We start from the raw sequence: 20,691 nt of genomic DNA on the forward strand, positions 1-20,691 counted from the left end.
CATGGCCGACTCCCCGTTCCGCCTGCCCCGCACCTGGTGGCAGGCGGCCCAGGACGCCCCCCGCGAGACCATCCGCCTGGACCTGGAAGCCACCTTCTACTTCACTCACTTGATTATGGTCTTCAAGTCGCCCAGGCCGGCTGCCATGGTGCTGGAGCGCTCCCAGGACTTCGGCGAGACGTGGAAGCCTTACAAGTACTTTGCTGCTAACTGCTCGGCCACCTTCGGGCTGGAGGATGATGTGACGCAGAGAGGAGCCATTTGCACTTCCAGATATTCGAGCCCCTTCCCCTGCACTGGAGGAGAGGTAAGTCTGCCTGGGTTGGGACGAGAAAGCCCCTGCTCCAGCCCCCTTTCTCTCTGCAATCTCTGCGCCGGTGTTTACGCTTCATATTTCACTACACCAGCATCTCTTGTCATCGCACAAGGTGAATTAACGTAATTCATTCCTAGGTGATGTAAGCACCGCCCTGCCTCTTGCTTTGCGGAGTTCGTAGTCCCTCTCTTTTCCAAAAACTTCCTTTTCTTTCACCTGGTGAACTCCCCTGCACAACTGCAACCTAGGCAGGTGCTGCTAATTCCTCAGGAATGCATAAGGGAACGTCACTCTGGACAGCTTTCTCCAGATCTTGCAGGCGTGTGGTTTTGAGGTGATGCAAATCAGTCTGACCAAAATGCAACTATGTTAAAATTAATAATCACCAGATCGACTTCTAATAGTAACTGCCTTCTTTGAGAAGTAGGCGTGTAACCAGCCAAAGCTACTCACCACACACTGAAGTATGGTTCCCATAAACCAGGTTAGCCAGGTAATTTTAAAACTTGTATCTTGTCTTCTTTTTTCCTGTGCACACTTATGTGAAAAGAACTTTGGAGAAAAAAAAAAAAAAGAAGAAAGACATCATATTTGCTAAGGAAAAAAAAAATATGTGAAAGATGATTTTCAGTATCAGAAACAGCAGATAACAAATGATGCATTTGGAGGCGCTACCAATAATACTCTTCCCTCAGTGCAATTCTGTCCCCCAGTGCTGGAGAGCTTCCCCTCGGAGCCGCGGCCATGGGGCCGCCCTCCTGGGTCCCCGTCTCGTGGGGACGCATCCCCGGCGGCCAGCTCTGGACTTTAAGGGCTGCTCCCTCTAGTGGCCTAATTTAATAAACTTGCCTAAAAGCTTAATCAAAATTCCCCTCCGGTCTAACACGGAGAAAGGGTAAAATCTGGTTAGTGAATCAGGAGATCACTTATGTCATTGTAGTTTCTGCTGAGAACTGGTTTTGAGGTGAAAGCCCGATCCTTGGAGACCAGCATTCATGTTGAGAAAAATCATGTATTCAGACCCCTTTGCAATCATTTGTGGTCACCTCTAGCCATGCTCTGGCTAGGAAGCCACTCTCTGCAGAAATACTGAGAGCTGTTTTTTCACCAAAGTGCATCTCTTAGCTGTGTCACAGGAGGTAGCCAGTGTCTTGCCCTAGGAGAAGTTGTTCCATGCTCTCATCAGCTCAGAAACATCCAGACCTGTCAGACAGATCCAGAATGACTATTCCATTACATTTTAAATCAAATGGTTGGTTAGAAAAAGTGCTATCTTTCTTTCTTTTCCTGACATCCTTTGCTTGTGCCCCCCAAAAGCTGCCTAAACTTCCTTTCAGAGTGCAATATATAAAGGGGCTTACAAGAGAGGTGGAGAAAGACTTTTCAACATGGCTTTTTAATGACAGGACAAGGGGCAACCATTTTATACTGAAATTGATTTAGATTGGACATAAGACATTTTTTGATTATGAGGATCATGAGGCACTGGAACAGGTTACCCGGAGAAGCTGTGGATGCCTCATCCCTGGAAGTGTTCAAGGCCAGGTTGTATGGATGGGACTTCGAGCAACCTGATCTACTCAAATATGTCCCTACCCATGGAAGGGATGCTGGACTAGATTATCTTTGGAGGGCTCTTCCCATCCAAACAATTTTGTGGTTCTGAATCAGGGCTAACTACAAAGTGAGACCCACAAAAGAAAGGATGTATGTACCCCACTGGGAATTTCTCAGGCCCTCAGTATTTGTGCCAGCCTCTGTATCCCACCACCTGAATCCTAAACCTATGCCAGCCTGTGATGGAGTGTAGGGACTGAGATCCACAGCTCTTAGGCCAGCCAATGGGACTTCTCTGGGACATATGACTTTTTCAGCTTTCCAGTGATTTTTACTCAGGGGTGAGAAACCCAGGACATTCTACAAGGCAGCATTTGTCTCATTGGTGTTGGGTCCCATGTTGCTAGCACCCTGGTGCAGTTTTCATTGTGGTCACTGCACACCAGGATGGGGGTTGTGCCTGGAGAGAACCTGTGCAAATCCTGGCCTCGGGCCAGCTCCTCCCTGGGTTGGTGCAATGTGTGGGGACAGTAGAACCAAGGTCTTGTGTGCAGAAACCAATGCCTGTCTCAAGATGAAAAGTAATTTGGTAGTGTTTGATGCATCTGCAGTAGCATGCTGCAAAAAGAGGCTATGTACCAAGCTTGCTTCTGTGGGATCTCTTCTTTTGGCATGGCTTTAGTCTGTGTTATTGCAAAGAAGCATATAAATCAAGAGCATTTAATTGTTCCAGGTTTTAAACAAGTATTGCATCCAAGGGGCTGGAGGTTAGAAGATTTTGCTCGTATGGTACACTTCAGTTTCCTGCAATTAAATACCACTTTTTACCTGCAAAGTAATAGCAGCAGCTCTCCAGACGGCAAGCCTGCATGCTTAGCAAATATCCCATTTAATTTATTACAGTGTGCTGCATTCCAGCAATTACTAGTAGCTGCCAATAGCAACATGTATCTGACCTAAAGAAACATCAGAGTTTTGTGTTCTGTTTGGAGTTATGTTGTGCTTTACTCCCACTTTGGAAGCACTGAATTTCAGACATATGGAAACAGTAATTTCTCTTGAAACAGTGGTTTCAAATATGCAGTCATCCAAAATGTTCATGTCTGAAGGGTATTACTCATTACTCTGAAGGGTATTACTCATTTTCTTTAAAGCACAACTACAAATTCTGTGACTGCCATGGGATTTCTTTTTTAACTTTTGAGATTTTTTTTTTTTTAACTGTGATGTAACAACTGTAACCCATGATCCAAACTGTGTGTCCCACTGTCTGTATACTGCTTTCTCACACTTCAGACATTTCAACGCCACATGTGCATTTCCGGGCATGGTGTTAAGGGCTCGCAGGATTTTGCAGGATGCTGGGGTCTCTGTATGCTGCTGGCAGCTCACTCACTGCTATCCCCTTGGATGAGCAGTTTGTCTCAGGTGAGGCCTCAGGTGGTGGTGACTCACCCCAAATGTCACTGGAGGTAGGCACAGACCTATGGCTTGTAGGGCTGGTGGTTTCTGGTTTTACCCTTTGCAAAGAGCAGGCGGTGCTGATCCACCTGCATTTCTGCCGATTGTTAAAGAGCCTACAAGCCCCAGTTCAAGGCATCAGAGTGCAGAACCCCGCAGAACTCAGAGGCTTAGGGCCTCTTTTCAATATATCACCTGTCTTAATTTGGGTCAAAGGTGTATCTGCTTCACTTTTGATTGAAAAGAAAGATTAGAGTTTTTGCATTCTGCCCTCATCATCATGAGTCATTCCTTAGATGCTGACTTCAACTCTTACGACAAAAATCCTCCCTCATCAGTATTTACCATGATGTTGATCTTGAGGAGATTTATGGTAGTGAAGAAAACAAGCTGCCAAGCCTCTAGGTTCATTTCAAAGATTCAGACCTCAGAAATGCTGAAATAGCTCTGGGAGATGCCTTTCATCCTTCTGTAGCAGTGTGGCTCTGGGCTTCCCTTTGCAGTGGTGGGACTGGGATGGTGGAGAGCACTGGGAGAGAGATACTTCTGGAAAGTGGCACCATGCTGCAGTCACCTAAGCTGGGTGCCACCTCAGCAGCAGGAACCAGACGAGAAGTGTCACACGCCATGTGCGGCACTTGGAAGGTCTATTGATAGGTAGAATCACCTCATCAGGGACTTGGCAGGTCCCTGCTCTTCTTTACTTCCTGTCCCTAATGCTGCAAGTCCACTGAACATGGTTATCTCTGATGTGGATGTGGCTCCAGCCTGAGGCAGGCAAGAGATGGAGGATCAACCACCCAGTGGTGGGATTAGGAAGGAAAGGACAAATCTGGGCAGAACTGCCAAGCAAAGAGGTTGAAGGCTGTACTGATGTTTGGAACACTGCACTAAAATGCCATGGGTTCGGTCTAAATGGTTTTCTTGGTGGAAGTAAGCATGAGTTCACAGGTCAGCATGTGCCCAGAGAGCTCAGGGGCTCTGCTGAGCCGAGCTCCGTACCAGGGCAGCCTGGCTGTAGTCTGACCTTATGCAAAGAAGAAACACTGTTTCAACAACCAGCAAAGTAGTCAGCGATTTCTCTGCAAGGATACAGAAGCTAAACAAACCAACTGAGCCTCTCCTCAGTAGAGAGCAGGAAAGGGGGGCAGATGGTGGGTGCCCACCTCCTGCCCTGGCATCCCAACCTTGGTATAGCCAAGCTGGGTTTCCAGCAAGGTTCAAGCATCTGCCTATTTGAGGTGAATTAATTAATACAGTGAATTAATTGTTTCACAACAGCAGTTTGTTTAGCATAGGCAGAAACCTCTAAATGTTAGCCTTGTATCACCAATGTTTTAAAAGAAAGGCTACGGCCAAGTTTTAGCCTGAATCATACAAAAATGCTACAAATGCTGAGTATCTTCGCTGTTTTTCAGGGTGTAACCCTTCAGCCACATTATTGCAAGGGAAATCAGAACTGGATTCACCAGCCAAACATAATCTGATCCCAGTAAACAAGATGCAGAAATAAACTCTTTCAGCTTCATGCTTAGACAAGAATACTAATTTTACCAGTATGCATAAAAGGCTGTCTTCCCTCCCATAGTTCAGATCATATTAGTATTTCCTTTTTGACACTCTAATCTTAAAATTATCCTTGGCTAGGGATCACTGTTGAGGGCTCATCCACAAGGGGCCCTTAGCAGATGTTAATTCTTTAACTGTGAGTGAGAGTGACTGTCCACTCTGCAATGCAATTATCTCATTCACTTTACATTCCCATCTGTGGTCAATTCAGATTAGCTCGCCTGAGTGTCCCCATTTAGACAAGTTCCAGGATAAAAGGGCTTACTGAAGCAGAGTCTCCTTGACAAGATTTTAGTAAATTAGTAACTTATTTTAGTGTTCATCTATTTAGAATACTGCTAATAAATCACTTGGAGACCTCAGCTATTGTTGCTGTGTGCTATTTATAGAAGAGGCATATTTGCAGCTTGATTATATTCCAGCAACAAATTCTAACATGCTTTTAACTTTTGAAACATCACATTACCACTGTTTTGCTGTGGGATGCGTGTCTTACTGAGCATTTTATTGATCTCATGCCTTCCGTAACGGAAAAAACTTCACGTTTTGCCTTTCACTGTTGCTGCATGCAGCCTGCCTCTCTTCCTTGAGGATGTGGACACCAGCCCTACTGGTTTTGCCTGAAATTAGCTGCATAGGGCAGAAGTAAATTGTGTCTTTCTACTCACAAGTCTCACCATGACAGACTGTGAGTGGTTGTAACACTCGCTGCTGACACAAATAGGAGTTAAAGACAGTCAGTAACTTTTATTTTTGAGTCCTGATTTTGAGTTGTAGAAACTTCTGTCTGGTTGGGGTTTTTTTACCTTTTAGGCCCGAATAAGCTTGGTTTTCAAGCTTATCATCATTGTCCTGAACTGAAGCTGCATTTTCATTGTGCTGAGATCCTTTAAGGATCTTGTGGGTAACAGGAGATTTGAGTTCAGTCACTTGTAGTGCTCCACAGAAAACCTGGGCAAATATGCAAGAATAACCTCAAAACAGCCTGGGATGTCAACCTATTAGAGGGCTGCAAACATCTTTTTTAATTGTCCTGTGCCACCAATGTCTGCACAGAGAGAAAACAAAGGCCCAAACTGATGAGAAGGAAAGAGGTATCCTGACAGGCGTTCAGCAGTGCTCAGGACATGCAAGAACATACCCAGGGAAGTATGTTTTCATCTCTACATTTTGTAGAAGTGCCCTTTGTAGGAAAAAGACCTCTTTAACAGCATCTTCCTGATCATCCTATCATTGGAAAAACACAAATTGTTGGGCTCTGTTCAGAAATGCTATGTGCAAAGGAGAGTCTGTTCAGCTAGGGGTGGTTGGGGTGATGGCCAAACCCTGTCCAGCTCTTTGCATTATATCACTGAATCCAGCAAGACACAGGGACCATTGTTGCAGTGCTAGGTTTGGCTTAGCAAGCTGCAGCTTTCCCAGAGAGCTCAGCGGAGCTGCTTAGGGCAGAGTGACCATTTCACCCTCCTGCAGTCCATTTCGGACAGCTCGCACTCTTGTTCCTGCAGCTATCAGCCTTACAGCACAGTGATGGTGAAGGAGGTGAGAAAGGTTCCGCCACGAGGGCTTCAGAGGGCCTTCAATGGTTATATCTTTTCCTGGTGGTCCCCAGAGGCAGAAAGACCCTGTGAGCCAGCCGCAGGGTGGTTTTGTCAGATCGCAGGGGCGGTCCATGGGCGGAGTTGGGGTACAGGAACCAATAGGGAGAGCCTGAGGGAGTGGCCAGGGCTAGGGGCAGGGGAAAGTGGGGAGAGAACAATGTGAAAGACATTTAATAAATGAATCAGTGGGAAATACAAACCCACAGACCATTGTTCCATAAGCATAAGAATAATGATTTCTAGGGAAATCGTTAATGAGGTGAAGTATATGAAACTAGAGTCAATAAAATTATATAGCCTAGAAATCCTAGGCTGTGGCATCTGGCAGTAGCAGCACACCAGCAGGACACCATCTCACCACCCAGCCACCTTGCTGATGGCTGTGGTGAGGTGCATCCCTTGGTTTGGTCCTCAAGCTTTCCTTCCTGGCAGGGAAGCCCATCTTCCCAAGCACTGTGGAGGGTTTACAAGCCAGTTCAGATTTCCAGCAGTAGAGGAGATTCTCCCTTTAAATAATGGGGCAGCAAAAAGCGAATCAGGGGAAAATGGGAAACTTTAGCTCAGTTTTCACTTGTGCCTGGGAGGACAGGAGAAAAGGGCCATTCTGGGCACATGTGGAGACGAACCTTTGGTCTCTGACGAATTTTACCATAAAAGATACTTTAGAGTTCAGTCACCAACAGGGCTGAGCAACACAACAGTTGTTTTCAGGGCACCAGCACCTGCCTTTAAAGTGTTCTGTATGTGGAGTACCAGGCATGATACTGCCAGATCTGTGGGCCAGGTTGTGATAAATCCCTCCCCCTTTCCCATGGGCCATCCTAGAGGAGTGACATGGCCGCTAATGAGGCCTCCTAGATGCTCAGCATCTCTGAAGGACAAGGGCATGTGAAGAGCAAGATGCTTCTCCAACCTGCCCCATGATCCTCTGCATGATTTCTCCCATTACAACTAGCCCATAGGATCGTCTCCTTTTCTTCCTGGATTTCCCAGTGCTTTTGGCACTTGGGGGTTGGCCCTCTGCTTGGCCAGCTCTCGAAATGCAGCCGCCTTTGGGATGGAACATAGCCAGTGTTTAACAGTGCATATCAGCAGTCCCGTTTGGAACAGCAAGTTTCTAACAACTGCTTCTGGATCCACCTCCAACTATGGCTAAAACGAATTATTCTTTGGAGGGAGCTTGACCAGTCTATGAAAGGGGATATATTGTAGGCTGCCAACAGCAGGAGGGAATGGGTCCCAGGGCTCCAGGAGACCCTTTCCAAACTTCTTATGTAGGATGTGAAGAGCGCTGTACCCACATGAAACAAGAGCAGTTTGGGTAGGCAGAATTTAATTCTGTAAATTGGCATCTGGCCTTGTTAGTGGGACTATTGCTTCCCTTGAGAAAAGTGCCACAGGATTTTAACGGTGCCTCCAGAGCCTCTCTTCAGGCACTGCACCCCACTGCTTCATTTCACAGTTCATTTTTGGATGAAGAGAAGGCTAGCTCACTTATTCAGCTTCCAGTTCTCTGGCTGGAAAGTAGGACTGCCACATTTCTCTTTGAGATTCCTGGATACAACTGGTTACATGGGAAGCGTGTAACCTAAAGGAATGTATTGACATGTCTCAGAAGTTTTGGATCAAAAGCTCCTTTGAGATTAATCGCCATGCAACAGTGGGTGTCAGTGTGAGACACCCAGTCTAACAACGTTCAAAATCCTACACAAATGGTGAAGTTCTCAAATTCTCCCTGGGTAACATTTTACAGGAAGAAGTTAATACCCAGAACCAAATTTACTAGATGCATATGCTATGAGTATTTTACCACCAGTCTCTCTGCAGCATCCCTCATTCCAGTAATCAAAATCTATAGCTATGGGTTGAAGGAGGGGTGCTGTTCCTTGTGACCTTTTGGACAGTGTGTAGTTACGTAGAATTCAGACAGGTGTTCTTTTTCCTAGAATTAAGTCTAGCTCGTGGTAGCTGGGTAGTTTAAGCAACCTACAGACACAAAGCCTTTTCATTATAAACAAGAGCAACTGAAAAATATTCATGGAACTGTGTTACTCTTGGGCTGAAAGAAATCCCCTTGATCCTTAGTACCACTACAGTTACTGAAACACTAACCTGCTGCCTTTCAGGCTTTTGCAGTGGTGTGTTGTGCTCAGAAGCTGTTAACGAGGTTATTCTGCAGCTCTGGGGAGTGAGCCAGCTTTTCTTACAGCCCTGCCAATGAAGAAGCAAGTCCAGTCCTTTGTCTGGCTCTTTGGAGGTAGCTCCAGGTTTTTTTGGTCTTCCACATGCACAACAGGTACTGCCGACAGGCCAAGGCTGAGAACATAAATCTTTTATGGGGATGGGGAAAGGAGGGGAATTGCTGGAGGGAAGAGTATTTAAATACCATCTTTCTTGCTGATGGGTCAAAGGACTTCATATCATCAGCTGAGCTGTGCTGGTTCATTTTCCTGACTAAGCTAGTGCAGCCTTGGAAATGGTGATTCTAAAGATGAGAAAAAGGCAATAATTGTTTTTCTTGGTAGTTCATAGCCAATGATATAATGCATCTGGAGAGTTTTGTGAGCCTAGAAACTGAGTGTTTCTATCTGTTTGATGAGTGAAAGTAATGGTTAGGCAAAATAGAGCCATTGTGGAATAAATTGTCAATTATTGGAGAAGCACTATTAATCGGAGATGAAGAAATCCAAGAGTTTTGAGCTGTAGAGAGATTTTTCTGATAAGAACATTACTTTAGTGATCATTGTCTGCATGAAGACAGGAATGACCTAGCAGTGTTTCATTTTCATCTAATGAAATTGTGTAGTCAGATGTTAAAGAGAAGCTAAGAAGATGGCTCTCATCAGATTGATTATTGCCAGAGATTTCAAGGATCCTGGAGAAATCCCAAAGGTCTTGCCTAGCTCTCCTTGTGCCTTTTCCAGCCCCTCACTGGCCAGCTGCTGCATGTGAGTAGGAGCTCTGCCTGTACAGCTTCTCGCTTTTGAGAATGGCAGAAGAATGCTTTGAGTTTCCCAAAAGATAAAAGTTACCTTGGTATAAATTAATTTGCGAGGGCTGATTATTTGAAATAGCTGGATTTTCCTCCTGAAATCTTTGTAAGATTGCATAACTTTTGGATGGTGAGGCAAGGGATTATTTGCCTTGATTTATGTGCTGTAAAAACTGCAGAAGGGCTGGAGGCATGGGCCAAATGCTGTCTTACATCAAATTATATGAAGCAGTCTTGTTAAGGTTGCTGCAGGAGTGACATTTCTCCAGAATCTCAAGGAGCTCAGGGACTGCTACTGGTGGTATGCAGTGGGTTTCTGTCATGGTTGCTTGGGGATGTTGATCAAGTGCTAAACACTGTGACCTGCAAGATTCCAATGCTCACAGTGATCTTAGTGTCTCTGATGGTCTCCTCTCTGCAGTGGCAGAGGAAGGGCAGGTTTTCCAATTTCTATTGCTGTTTCACCTCATCCAGTAGATGCTGAAGTATGCACCTCTCCACAAGAAAAAGAGACTGTTCTTCCCTGCAGTCCACTTTGTCTGACAGGCAGAAAAATGAAGAAGGGTTTTAGAGGAGCTGGTGGGTACTACCTGCCCAGCTTAGGCTGATGAACTTTCCACACCATATGATTTATTTGCAGCATCTGCCAAAAAGAAGACCAGTCTTTTTTTAGCCTAGGGTCATTGCAATGAACATAGCACAGAAATGCACATAGGTTTCTCTCCTAAAATCTTGTTGCTTGGTGTGGTGATATATGAAATAAGTCTGTTTTGTCAGTAGAAGGTACCTGCATTGTGGCTCTAGCAGCCTTCTTCACAGGGGGTAGTAGTCCAACAGGCTTGATTTTGTGAAGCAACGAGATTGTTTTCTTAAAACTTTCAGGAGCTTAACACCTTTAAGGTGTATCTCCAAAAAGTGGTTGAAATTAGACAGTGGTTTCAGAGGTTTTTAGAGTGGACTGATGGGCCGGGACTTGGATACACACGCAGTGCAATGGCACAGGGCCCTTTTCTGTAGGGAACTAATTTTGCAAGCAAAATATTCCTCTGCAGACACAGCTGTCCCCTCCAGGAAGAGCCAAGGAGAGCCTGGCAGATTTTGACCACACTGATGCAGAAAATCACAGAAACTAATATACTGGCCAGGAGGGTAAACGCTAGCATAGAGTTGCATCCTCAATACTGAAAGCGGGAGACAGAAGGAGCTGTCTGCAGAGTATCTGTCACTCTCAGAAGGCATACGAGGGCAGGGAATCTGCTGGTTGTTGCCAGCACTAGGTCTGGTGTTTAGACAATGCATCTCACAGTCGGCGTGCCTGAGCTGATCCTGCACTGGCAGGGCTGAGGGACTGTGTTAAACCAGGCAGCTCCTGTGCCTGAGGCTTCCCACTGTAAAAAAAAAAGGTCCCCAAAGGTGTCAGGGCAGGTAGGACTGTTCCTGTTCCCCAAGGGTACCAAATTAGATTCATTGGTGCAGCTTGAGTCTTGCTGCATGACACAGCAAACCTTGAAAGTCAAGCCATCCTCACATGAACAGTAAGACAGTCTCATCTCAGTCTACCCTGCACAGGTTCTGGTGTGAGAAGCTTAATTACTCTTTCCTGGGAAGGCACAGGGGGACAAGCACAGAATGGTCTTAGCTCCAAGATTCCTCTGCAGCACTGAAGGTGACTAAGCAGGAGTGTGTGAAAGAGGTGTGAGAATGCTCTCTTTGAAGGGGGAGCACCTGACTGGCGTATTTCTGCAGCTAAATTTACATCCAGCTCCATCAATCAGGCTTTTGTGGTGATGATGAGCTTATTGCTCTTAATACATTTCTTGGGTGGAAGTTGAAAGCAGACACTGTGCCAGGTTGACAGCTGGCATGCATATTGCATCATTACTAATATTTTCAGTTACACTTTTCTGGAAACCAGTCTTATTGCTGCCTGGGAGCTTTCCATAATGTTTACCAAGAGAATTTACTGCTTATAACTTTTACATCTATTGAGTAGGAAAGCTCAATTGCCATAAAAAAATTTCCCTACTAAGCTTCTCTGAACAAGACCAGCCAAGGCTGAAAGCAGTTGCCACTTTCGGGTAGTGCCTACAGGAGAGTTCCTGGGCTGTTGGATGGGCTGCTCTGGCTGTGGAGGGAGGCGCAGGGGGACAGGGTGCAAGCAGGCAGTGGCTGGGGGATGGCAGAAGCGTACCAGGCAGTGATATAGCATGGCCCATCTCAGCTTGTGCCATGGTTTGAAGTGACAGCCAAGGCCTGTGAACACAAGCAGATGTGAGGCAATGCTGGGCACACAGCTGGGAATCCCAGAGCCAGGATGTCAGAGACAAGGGCTTACTTTCACCTCAGCCCCAGCCCCAGGCAAGCAGTGTCTAGCCTCAGCTGCTTGTTGTGCTGGAGGGAAATTTTTCAGGAGGCAAAGGGTTGAGGTCCTGGATGTGCTGGCAGAGCTCCACCACTGCATTTACTGTCTACATTTTCAGAGCCTTGTCCAGGCACTAAATAAATCAGATCACTTTCAGTGACGTGGAGATTCCACAGGGCCCCAGAATACAGGCCAATTAAGCACATTTATTTAGTGCCTACATACCAAGAGTCACTGCAGACTCCTAATGCAAACCTTAACTTTTCTGTTAAACACTTACTTAGACATCATATGCCTTTTTGTAAAGTGATGCACATCCCTCACTGTTTTTGCTGTCTATCTGGATAAGACAACAAACTTTTCATTCTCTTTATTCATACTATTTTTTCTTTTGCTCCTGTAAAATACATTGAAAGGAATAAATCCACCAGCAGATATCAAGTAAACCAGTACTGAATTTATCAAATGCCCCTGAGCTAATGAATCACTAGTACGGGTAGGTCATTATTGTAGAGTACTTACAGATACATTTTCATGCATCCAGGTCAGACAATACAGGGTAGAGTGCATCAGTCTCTTTTGGAAAGAAATCACACATCACTTCATGCAATGTTACCACCCTGGTTTTCATTTACAACCAAGTAAAAATGTGGTTAATGTTTTTAATATTTGTTTATTGCTTTTATTTCTGCTGTATTCCTGTTTGTTGGCTTGTTCCCATGTGTATATGCTTCTTGAGTCCCCTATCCAGTTGTTCTCTCTGTAATTTATCAATGTTGCCATTTCATGAACCATCTCCTGCTGCCTTCCTGGCTGAGGCCAGGCTCCCAGTTGGAGGTTGGAGCGTGGCACCTCTGGCCAGGTGCTGGGACCCAGGGAATGAGCACGTGCATGGCAGCTGCAGGACCCTGTCCAAAGCCTCTGTAACTGTGCCTGTTTCTGAAGATCTGTGAGGAAGAAGCTTTTTGTGGATCACCCATGTTTCTTCAATGTCAAAGGCATTTGTATCCTGAAGGATATATCCTGATCCACTTTATTGCTCTGGACATTTGCATCTTGACAAAGATCCGGGCCCTTGCAGCTTCGTTTGGTGGAGGTGAGCCCGTGACTCATCAAGAAACTTTTACTCCTGGAAAATCTTTTGTTGGTTCTGTTGACTTCCTCAGGCAACTTCGACTTAATGGCCTGTTTTGTTGCTGTTGAAATCATTCATTAGCATTTTCCTTCCCACTGTGGAAGTTTATATATAAAGATGTCCTTTTGTTGCCTCTCACGTGTAAACATATTAGTGTACTTCTTGCAAAGGGACTTTAGGTATTTATATATCAAGGTCATTGTGGTGCAAGTGGTTACTTGAGTGCACCATGTCCATGGCTGCTGCTTTATTTATATACAGGGCTACATTTCTGCATCTGCGGAATGATGAGGAGCTCAGGCTTCTTCTCCCACTAGAACCTGTGAAATAATCAACAGAGCAAGAGTCGCTCATGACAGCCCATAAGGAAATGGAAACCCTGTGGAAATTTATTAGAGGCTGTCTATGTAATGATGTGACCAAACTGCAGACAGCTGCAGTGGTCTGACTGAAGAGCAGAGCAGAGTATTTTTACTCCATGGTACTTGCAAGGCACTGTGGAACAGCTTATCCACTCCTGCTCCCCTGGGAGTGGAATGGCCTTCCCCTGGGAGTGGAGTGGGCTCCCTCCTGCAATCAACAGGCATCGAACTAAGAGGGTCAGGTGAGCCCAACCCTCTTGAGGCACAGCAGTGGCATTCCTCACTCAGAGACTGCAGACTACAGCTCCTATTTGGCTGTGTAGAAAGACCACCACCATGACAAAAAAAGTCTCTGTACAACTTTTAAATCGCTCCTCAATTGATGTTCCTTCATGCAGAGGTTGCTGTTACAGCACATGGGATCCAACAGCATCATTCCACATGTCACAGAATGAACATTACCCCAAGGACTAGGTATTTTGTTTCTTAGTGGTTCTATTTGCCTCCTGGTTGGTGGCATGAGTTATTGCTAGATACTTCATTTTCAATGGAAGCTGAGATAAAGGTTCAGTTCCTGGGACTGTATTTAAGAAGAATCCCAAATATCATAAGATTTATAGTGAGCTAGCAACACTGGGAATGAAAACATCTTTCTGATAGGATATAATGTGGATGCAAAGCACAAAAATGCTGGGGGGCTTCAATGTATGACTTCCAACTTGTTTTACAAAATATCAAATTTTAATTAGTCCATACCTTTCAGAGCTGCTGGTGTAATGATCAGGGCCTTCCACACTTTGCTATCATATGTGGGGCTGACTACTGCATAAGTCACATCATCTGCCTAACATTGTGATGCTGGGGTTTGATATTTTGTTAGTAGGCCTCATACACAGAGACAGACTTGAGTGGGAAAGACGGAGGTCTGGTCACCATGAGGTGCTTACTGGTGAGGCTTGCTGCCAGCAGAGCAGAATCCTGGCTGGACAGTGGCACCAAAGGCCTACCCAGTGGCACCAGGGAGACAATGGGCTTGCAAAACCTCATCAGATGCACAAACATGTTGACAAAATGTTCTTTTCCAATTGTTCCTACACCCTTCCCCTACACTGTTAAAACTAAGCAATATTTTGGTTGAAGAGACCACTGACTACAGTAGCTGGGAGTTGCCAGCAGAACCAGAGGCGTGAAAACCTGGGCAGGTCTGCTGTGCAAGTCATGGTTCATCAGTAGCCCTGTGCCCATCCTACTGGTGGGACAATTGCATGGAACAGCCCAAGAAGAGGTAAAAGCAGTAAATCTGGCACTGCCCATGTGTGTATGTGTGGCTGGGCTGCTGGAAATCACCCATGACAGCTGTATGAGACCAGTGTGGCTCCAGTCATGTGCAGACTCCTGAGACCAGCTGGGATAAATCAGTGATGTTAACGACTGAAAAGGGAAATCTTGCTGGGAAACGCATCCTTAACCTTATTATGCATTGTCTGAGGGCCTGTAGAATCCCAGCTGAATCTGCTGTGTCAGAGCAGAGAATGGCTATTTGTATGATGCCCTACATGTTATAATGACCAGTTAGTATTTTATTAAAGCAGAGCTGCCAGGGTCTGGGACGGAGGGATGGGGATGTTTACTGTCCTGGCAGCGCTGAGACCAGGCTCACTCTGTTACACAGCTGCAGGGCACAGTGTAGCTCCCCAGGCCAGCGCTGCTGGGCACAGCCAGAGCAATACAGGACAGCCAGGGGGGAGCAGCTGAGAGCCCGCAGCCCCTGGGAATTACAGATAGAGCTCATGTTTAGCATCACTGTTTTCATGTAGCCATAAAAAGAAATGTTTGTGGCATTTTAGGGTCTGAGCAGGAATACTGGCTCCGTTGAAATCAGCAGCACAACTCCCCCTGAATTCCACACAGACAAGACTTAACTCTGTCAGTGCAGAGGCACTCAGGGTTATTGATTTCCTTGCTGCGATTGTCTTTACTAGAACCACAAACATCAGCCACATGCATTAAACAGGGATAGATAAATAAGGAAAACTGAAAACATGAGAAGAAAGTCTACAGCTCCATCTAGCATAAATTGTTCCCATTTATATATTTTCTTCCCTGCTCTCATCTGAATTAGGACAAAGAATTCTCTGAGATGCAATTTATGTAATATCAAGACACCCAAAATGCTAGTTTTTACTGAAAATTCTTGACCCGGCATTTTCTACCAACTCCACTAAAAGGAAATCAATGTCTCCAGTTTGGATTTTTCCCAAGGAATTTTCTTTCCATATCTGAAAGCATCTTGTGTTCACAAAACCACTTACAAGTAAATGTGATCAGAATGACATTGATTTAAATTTGGGTAAATAACAAGCCTTGGGTAGAAGTGCAGGACTTGGTAGTTGGAGTTCACTTGGGTTCCTATTGATATCTGGTTTATATTTTTATTTTAAGAAAGAAGACAAACTCTCTATATCCCTAAAAGAGAGGGGGGAAAAAGACCTCTTTTGAAGTGTGTTACTGTTTATTAATACCCCTCACTGGACTCAACACTTCTGCACAAGGAGTGCGCTCAGCAGCCTTGTCCCTTGACCACCTGTCCCAGTTAACCTTCTCCTTTACCTGTGTCTTTCTGGCAGAAGATGCCCAGATACCTTTGGGAGGGAGTGTTTGCAGCATGGCAGTGCAGAACTGCAGCCACGATGGGTTTGCCAGCATGCAACACCCAGCTCCAGCACAGCTGAGCCCCGCTGCCACCAGCATGCTGCAGCAACTGTGCTTGGCAGGCTAGCGGGGCACGCAAAAGCATGCTGCTGCCATTCAGCTCCAAAACAAGGGCTAAATCTCCTTCCAGGCTGAGACAAAGCTTCCTCTGGCTGGATTCTGGCAGCTCTGGAGAAAAGCCAGGTCCCAGCCAGGAGCAGTGCCAGCAGTGGTGGGGCTGATGGAAGCAGCAGCTGGTAGGCAAAGCTTGTGGGCAGGCCAGCTGGCAGCACCGTGGTCATTATTTCCAGGATCTGTGGATCCTGATCAAATAAAAGGGAAGCCTTCATCAGCTGAAGCATATCAGCTGCTTTCTCTGGAAGGAGTGGATTTAGGGGTAGGAAGCTGTGACCCCTGACAGCAACAGCAGAAATTTTGTGCCCTGCCTCTCACCAGGTGGGAAATAATAGCTACCTCCTTGCTGCCTGCAAGAGGCTGGCCAGCATTTTGGGTGGCATGGGTGGTTTCAGCAGGGTAGTTTGAGGAGGTTTTAAATCACTGCTGGGTGTAGTGCATTGAGTCATTAGGCTGCATCACACCCTCAAACACCCAAGCGATTTGCTCAAATGTTGTTTTTAATTATTGTAGTTCATCAAGCCATCAGTGACTGTTCAGTGAAAAACTACTGAACTATTCAGAAAGTGTCACTGTAAGTTGAATGTACCAGTAGCTAATACAGGTGTCATAAATGTGTTATTTTATGTAAATGGTAGTCATATGAAGTATATACTTCTGCTTTCTCATTGTAGGCAGCTAGACCAAAAACTTTAAAATAAACCTTTTCAAGAAAATTGGTAATTTTTATCTAATGCTCTCAATATTCAGCTTGAGCCAATATTTACCTATTCAATCAGACTGAAGTTAAAATAAAGAATGAATGATAAGTATTTATTTAAACTTTGGAAGCCCCCCTCTTTCCTTTCTTTCTTATCTCGGTTTTCTTGATTATCAGCTTGCTGTCACTAATTGCCACACCTAATCACTTTTCTACTAGGAAGCATCCTGGAACTGATAGGAACCAAATATTTGGAAATATGAGCTATATTTGTTTAAAAACATACCCATTCTGGGAGAGGGAATGTTAATGAAGAGTACCCCACATGAACATTACTTGGCAGGGTGCTGGTCCCTGTGCTGGGCCACACCACAAAGCAGGGGCACCCACCCCTGATTTAAGTTAATGGCAAAGTGTCACTTGACATCCATAAGGTCCATACTTCTTGTGGAGAGGAACATAAGGGTTCATGGGGAATCACCCTGTGCACACTGAGTTGGAGGTGGATTTGCTGCGCCCACCCCTTGCAGAGGGGAAAGAGCATCATGAGAGCCTGGCGCATGCTCCCAGAGGATGCTGTCACTGCCATTCCACCCCATGGCCCACCCTGGAGCTGGCTGACATCCTCCTTTCTGCTTCACCTGCTGTGTTTCTCTGCCCAGGTGATCTTCCGAGCCCTGTCACCACCTTATGCCGCAGAGGACCCATACAGCGCGGAAGCCCAGGCGCAGCTGAAGATCACCAACCTGCGCGTGCGGCTGCTGGAGCGGCAGGGCTGCCCCTGCCTCCCGGCCAGCCCAGCCCCACAGCCCCCGCCATCCCTGCACTATGCCATCTATGACTTCATCGTGAAGGGCAGCTGCTTCTGCAATGGCCACGCTGACCACTGCATCCCTGTCGCTGGATTCAAGCCCATCAAGGCGTCTGGGGTTCTCCATGTGGTACGTACATGCACCCAATGATGTCTGCACTGCAGAAAGTGGAGTTTTAAAAACAGTCAGGGATGGTATAGAGTATGGTACAGGTCTAAGCATGCGATATTTGACATGTGATGCCCTAGATTCCAAGCACAGTGAGCAGAAATGGTCTTTACAAAGGAGGTGGGTCTCCATGTGGGACTGAAGTGCTGAGCTTCCTTTGTATCTTGGTGTGGGACTCTCACCCTTCAAAGGTGCTCCACGTAATTTATTAATTTCAGATAGATCTTTAAAAATATTTAAACTGCTGACACTCTTCTCTGCCCAAATGCTAACTTGCAGTAACAGAATATCTAAAAGATAAAAAATGTAGGGCATTCTGATAACAAAGAAGGAGGAGAGCTTCTCTGAAGGTACCAGGTATCATGTGACTACCATTGTTTCTGGAGGATCCAAGGATATTGGGTTGGGTCTTGAACCAAGGGGATAAAGATGGATTTTGACTCTCACTCACGGGCTTTCCATTGCACTTTGCAATACCTCTCTCTGGAAAAAAACCCCTGTGCTCTGCTTTCCCATCACAGAAGCTCTGAGCTCAAATTCCTAAGGACTCGCCAAGACCTAAACTCCAGGGAAGCAAGAGCGAATAACCCATAGGGCAGGTGATGGGCACAGCAGTGGCCAACACATTGGATGCCTGTGGCATGGCATGCCTGCACCCAGCCAGTCCAGGGACACTTGCTGCCCCCAGCACATCTTATCCTTTCTGCCCATCTAGGCTGGCTCTGACAGCCCCGGCCTAAACTGGCAGGGGAGCAGGAGGGAAAGTCGGAGCAGCCAGACATACTGCACTGAATAATGTTAGAAAGAGAAAAATCATTAAAAAAAAGAAGGCAGTTAGTCAAGGTAAGGGGTCCAGCTCTTCAGAGAGCTCTCATTTCACTTAAATTACAGTCTCAGACATGAAGCAGACAGCATGTTTCCCTTCTAATAGAGCTAGCCTTGCAACATCTTGAAGGAATACCAGCTTGAAAGTGTGCAGCACTGTGATTGATAAGACTGTTTCAAGTAGCAGTACTCTGCTTTCCACAGATGTCCCCTGAGCGAAAGTCTTTGAAAGGAGCTGTTTGCTCAGGATTATTTTGGTGGGATACAATTGCACGGGAGCGTGCCCTGCAGCACCACTGAGAGTTGTAACAGAGCCTGCAGCCAAATAGGCTTCCAGTATGGCTACAGCCTACGGCAACTATAGTGTGCAGGTAACAGGCAGTGCTGTGGGAAGGAAGCAAGTGCCAAAATCGCACTGAAAACAAAGCAAGAAATAGCAACAAACCCCTGCACTGGCCCCGAGGGGGAAATTCAACTCTGGTTATAAGTGTTTATGTGGCAGGAGTCCCAAAGGTGACATTTCTACAGTGAGGCTGACTCATTTTACTGTATCATACACCTCATCCTGCATGTCCTGTGGGAGATGTGCCAGTGTAGGGGTGACACAGCCCCATGGTTTGCAGGGAGGATCAAAGCACGGTAAGAGCTTTCCTCTCCCAATACCACATTTTCCATCATAGAACTGGGGCAGTTTTGGCTGAGCCTAGACCGTGCCAGGCTCCTGTGGCATGAGGCTACTGCTATTCAGGGACTGCAGTGACAGCCGCCTCGTGCAACCCAGCCTGGGGTTTGCCAGTGCAATGTCTGTGGCTGTTTAAGTGGTAGAAGTCAAAAAACTTCTGAAAAGACAGTAGGATTTCAGAGAGGGAGCATTTTTATATATTTCACCTGAAAAACTCACAGAAAATATAATTCTGAAGAATTATGACCAATCATTCAAGAGGGAGACAGAGACTTCAGTATAGTCTTTATGTAACTCTATCCACCATGGGTTTTATCAGAACCATCACTGCAAAACTGAGGACAACAAAAGCAGGGAAGCACAGTAGCATTTCACAATATGATTATAAAATCTGGCTCTGTTTTTATGCTTGTTTAGACAAGAGCACTGCTGAAGAATATGCCCTAAGTTAGAGAGTCAACATCAAAATTTAAGTATGTTTAAGATTGTTTAAAAAAAACCAAACAACTTTTCAAAAAAAATCTATGTGCAAGTTTTCTTAACCCCCCCCACTTGTTCTCAGCCTACAGGCAAAATCCTAACTTGCAGCCTTAGTTTCAGTCCCTGCTTGGCCAGCAGAAGACCCAGGTGTGATACATTTATTTTTCTCTTGGACTGCTTTGGGCAGTAAGTCGGGGTATCCCAGCAGCACTAAGCCAGGTGCCAGGTCTCAGCCAGATCTCACAAAGTGACCAGGAGCATTTCAGCCACCTCACCCAGAGATGATCTGACAAAACAGCGTGGGTATGTGAGAATGCTGGGGGCTGCTGCTCTAGCAGGTTTGGTGCAGGGTTCTGACCCAAGGGGCCAGGACGGTCAGCTTGGGACATGGGCCCACCTGCTGCCTCAGGATTCCTTCTGTTGGATGTATTTTTTCTTGAAATCTTGACAATTGTGTGCTGAGAAGGTGGCAGCTTTGAAGGTAAATATTGTGAATGGCTGAAGTGAGACTGCAAGTCCACTTGGCCATGAGATAATACTGGCTTCGGACACCTTCAGGGATGCAAACAGGGTGGCTTCATGAACAAAGAGGAGCTCCTTCCACCCTGGCAGAAGCAGCTGTAGCTCCATTCACTGGAGTGGGGAAACCTCAGTCTGCAATTTGTCTGAGTCAAGTCAAAGCAAAGTTCAACTTTACAGAGTCTGATAAGAGATTTGTTTCTGTGCCCTCATCACCATCTAGCTGCAAAACTCTCCATGATGCTCCTCTCTTGCTGGCAATTCCCCCACCTACCATTTCTCCTAAAATATAATGGAATTTGTGTTTGAAAACTCTGGTTTTGT

The 20,691-nt window shown here is 45.8% G+C and overlaps 1 protein-coding gene across 1 annotated transcript in view; it reads left to right on the forward strand.

Moving 5' to 3' along the window:
* The first annotated feature begins 1 nt into the window (after window position 1).
* The window catches only part of NTN4 (netrin 4), a 44,551-nt gene continuing 23,861 nt past the window's right edge, over window positions 2-20,691 (forward strand). Inside the window, 2 exon segments of the mRNA XM_008636558.1 lie at window positions 2-307; window positions 17,544-17,822. Coding sequence (XP_008634780.1) covers window positions 2-307; window positions 17,544-17,822 — 585 coding nt within the window.

This window comes from Corvus brachyrhynchos, unplaced genomic scaffold (assembly GCF_000691975.1).
Source record: "Corvus brachyrhynchos isolate BGI_N302 unplaced genomic scaffold, ASM69197v1 scaffold56, whole genome shotgun sequence".
NCBI classification, from domain to species: domain Eukaryota; kingdom Metazoa; phylum Chordata; class Aves; order Passeriformes; family Corvidae; genus Corvus; species Corvus brachyrhynchos.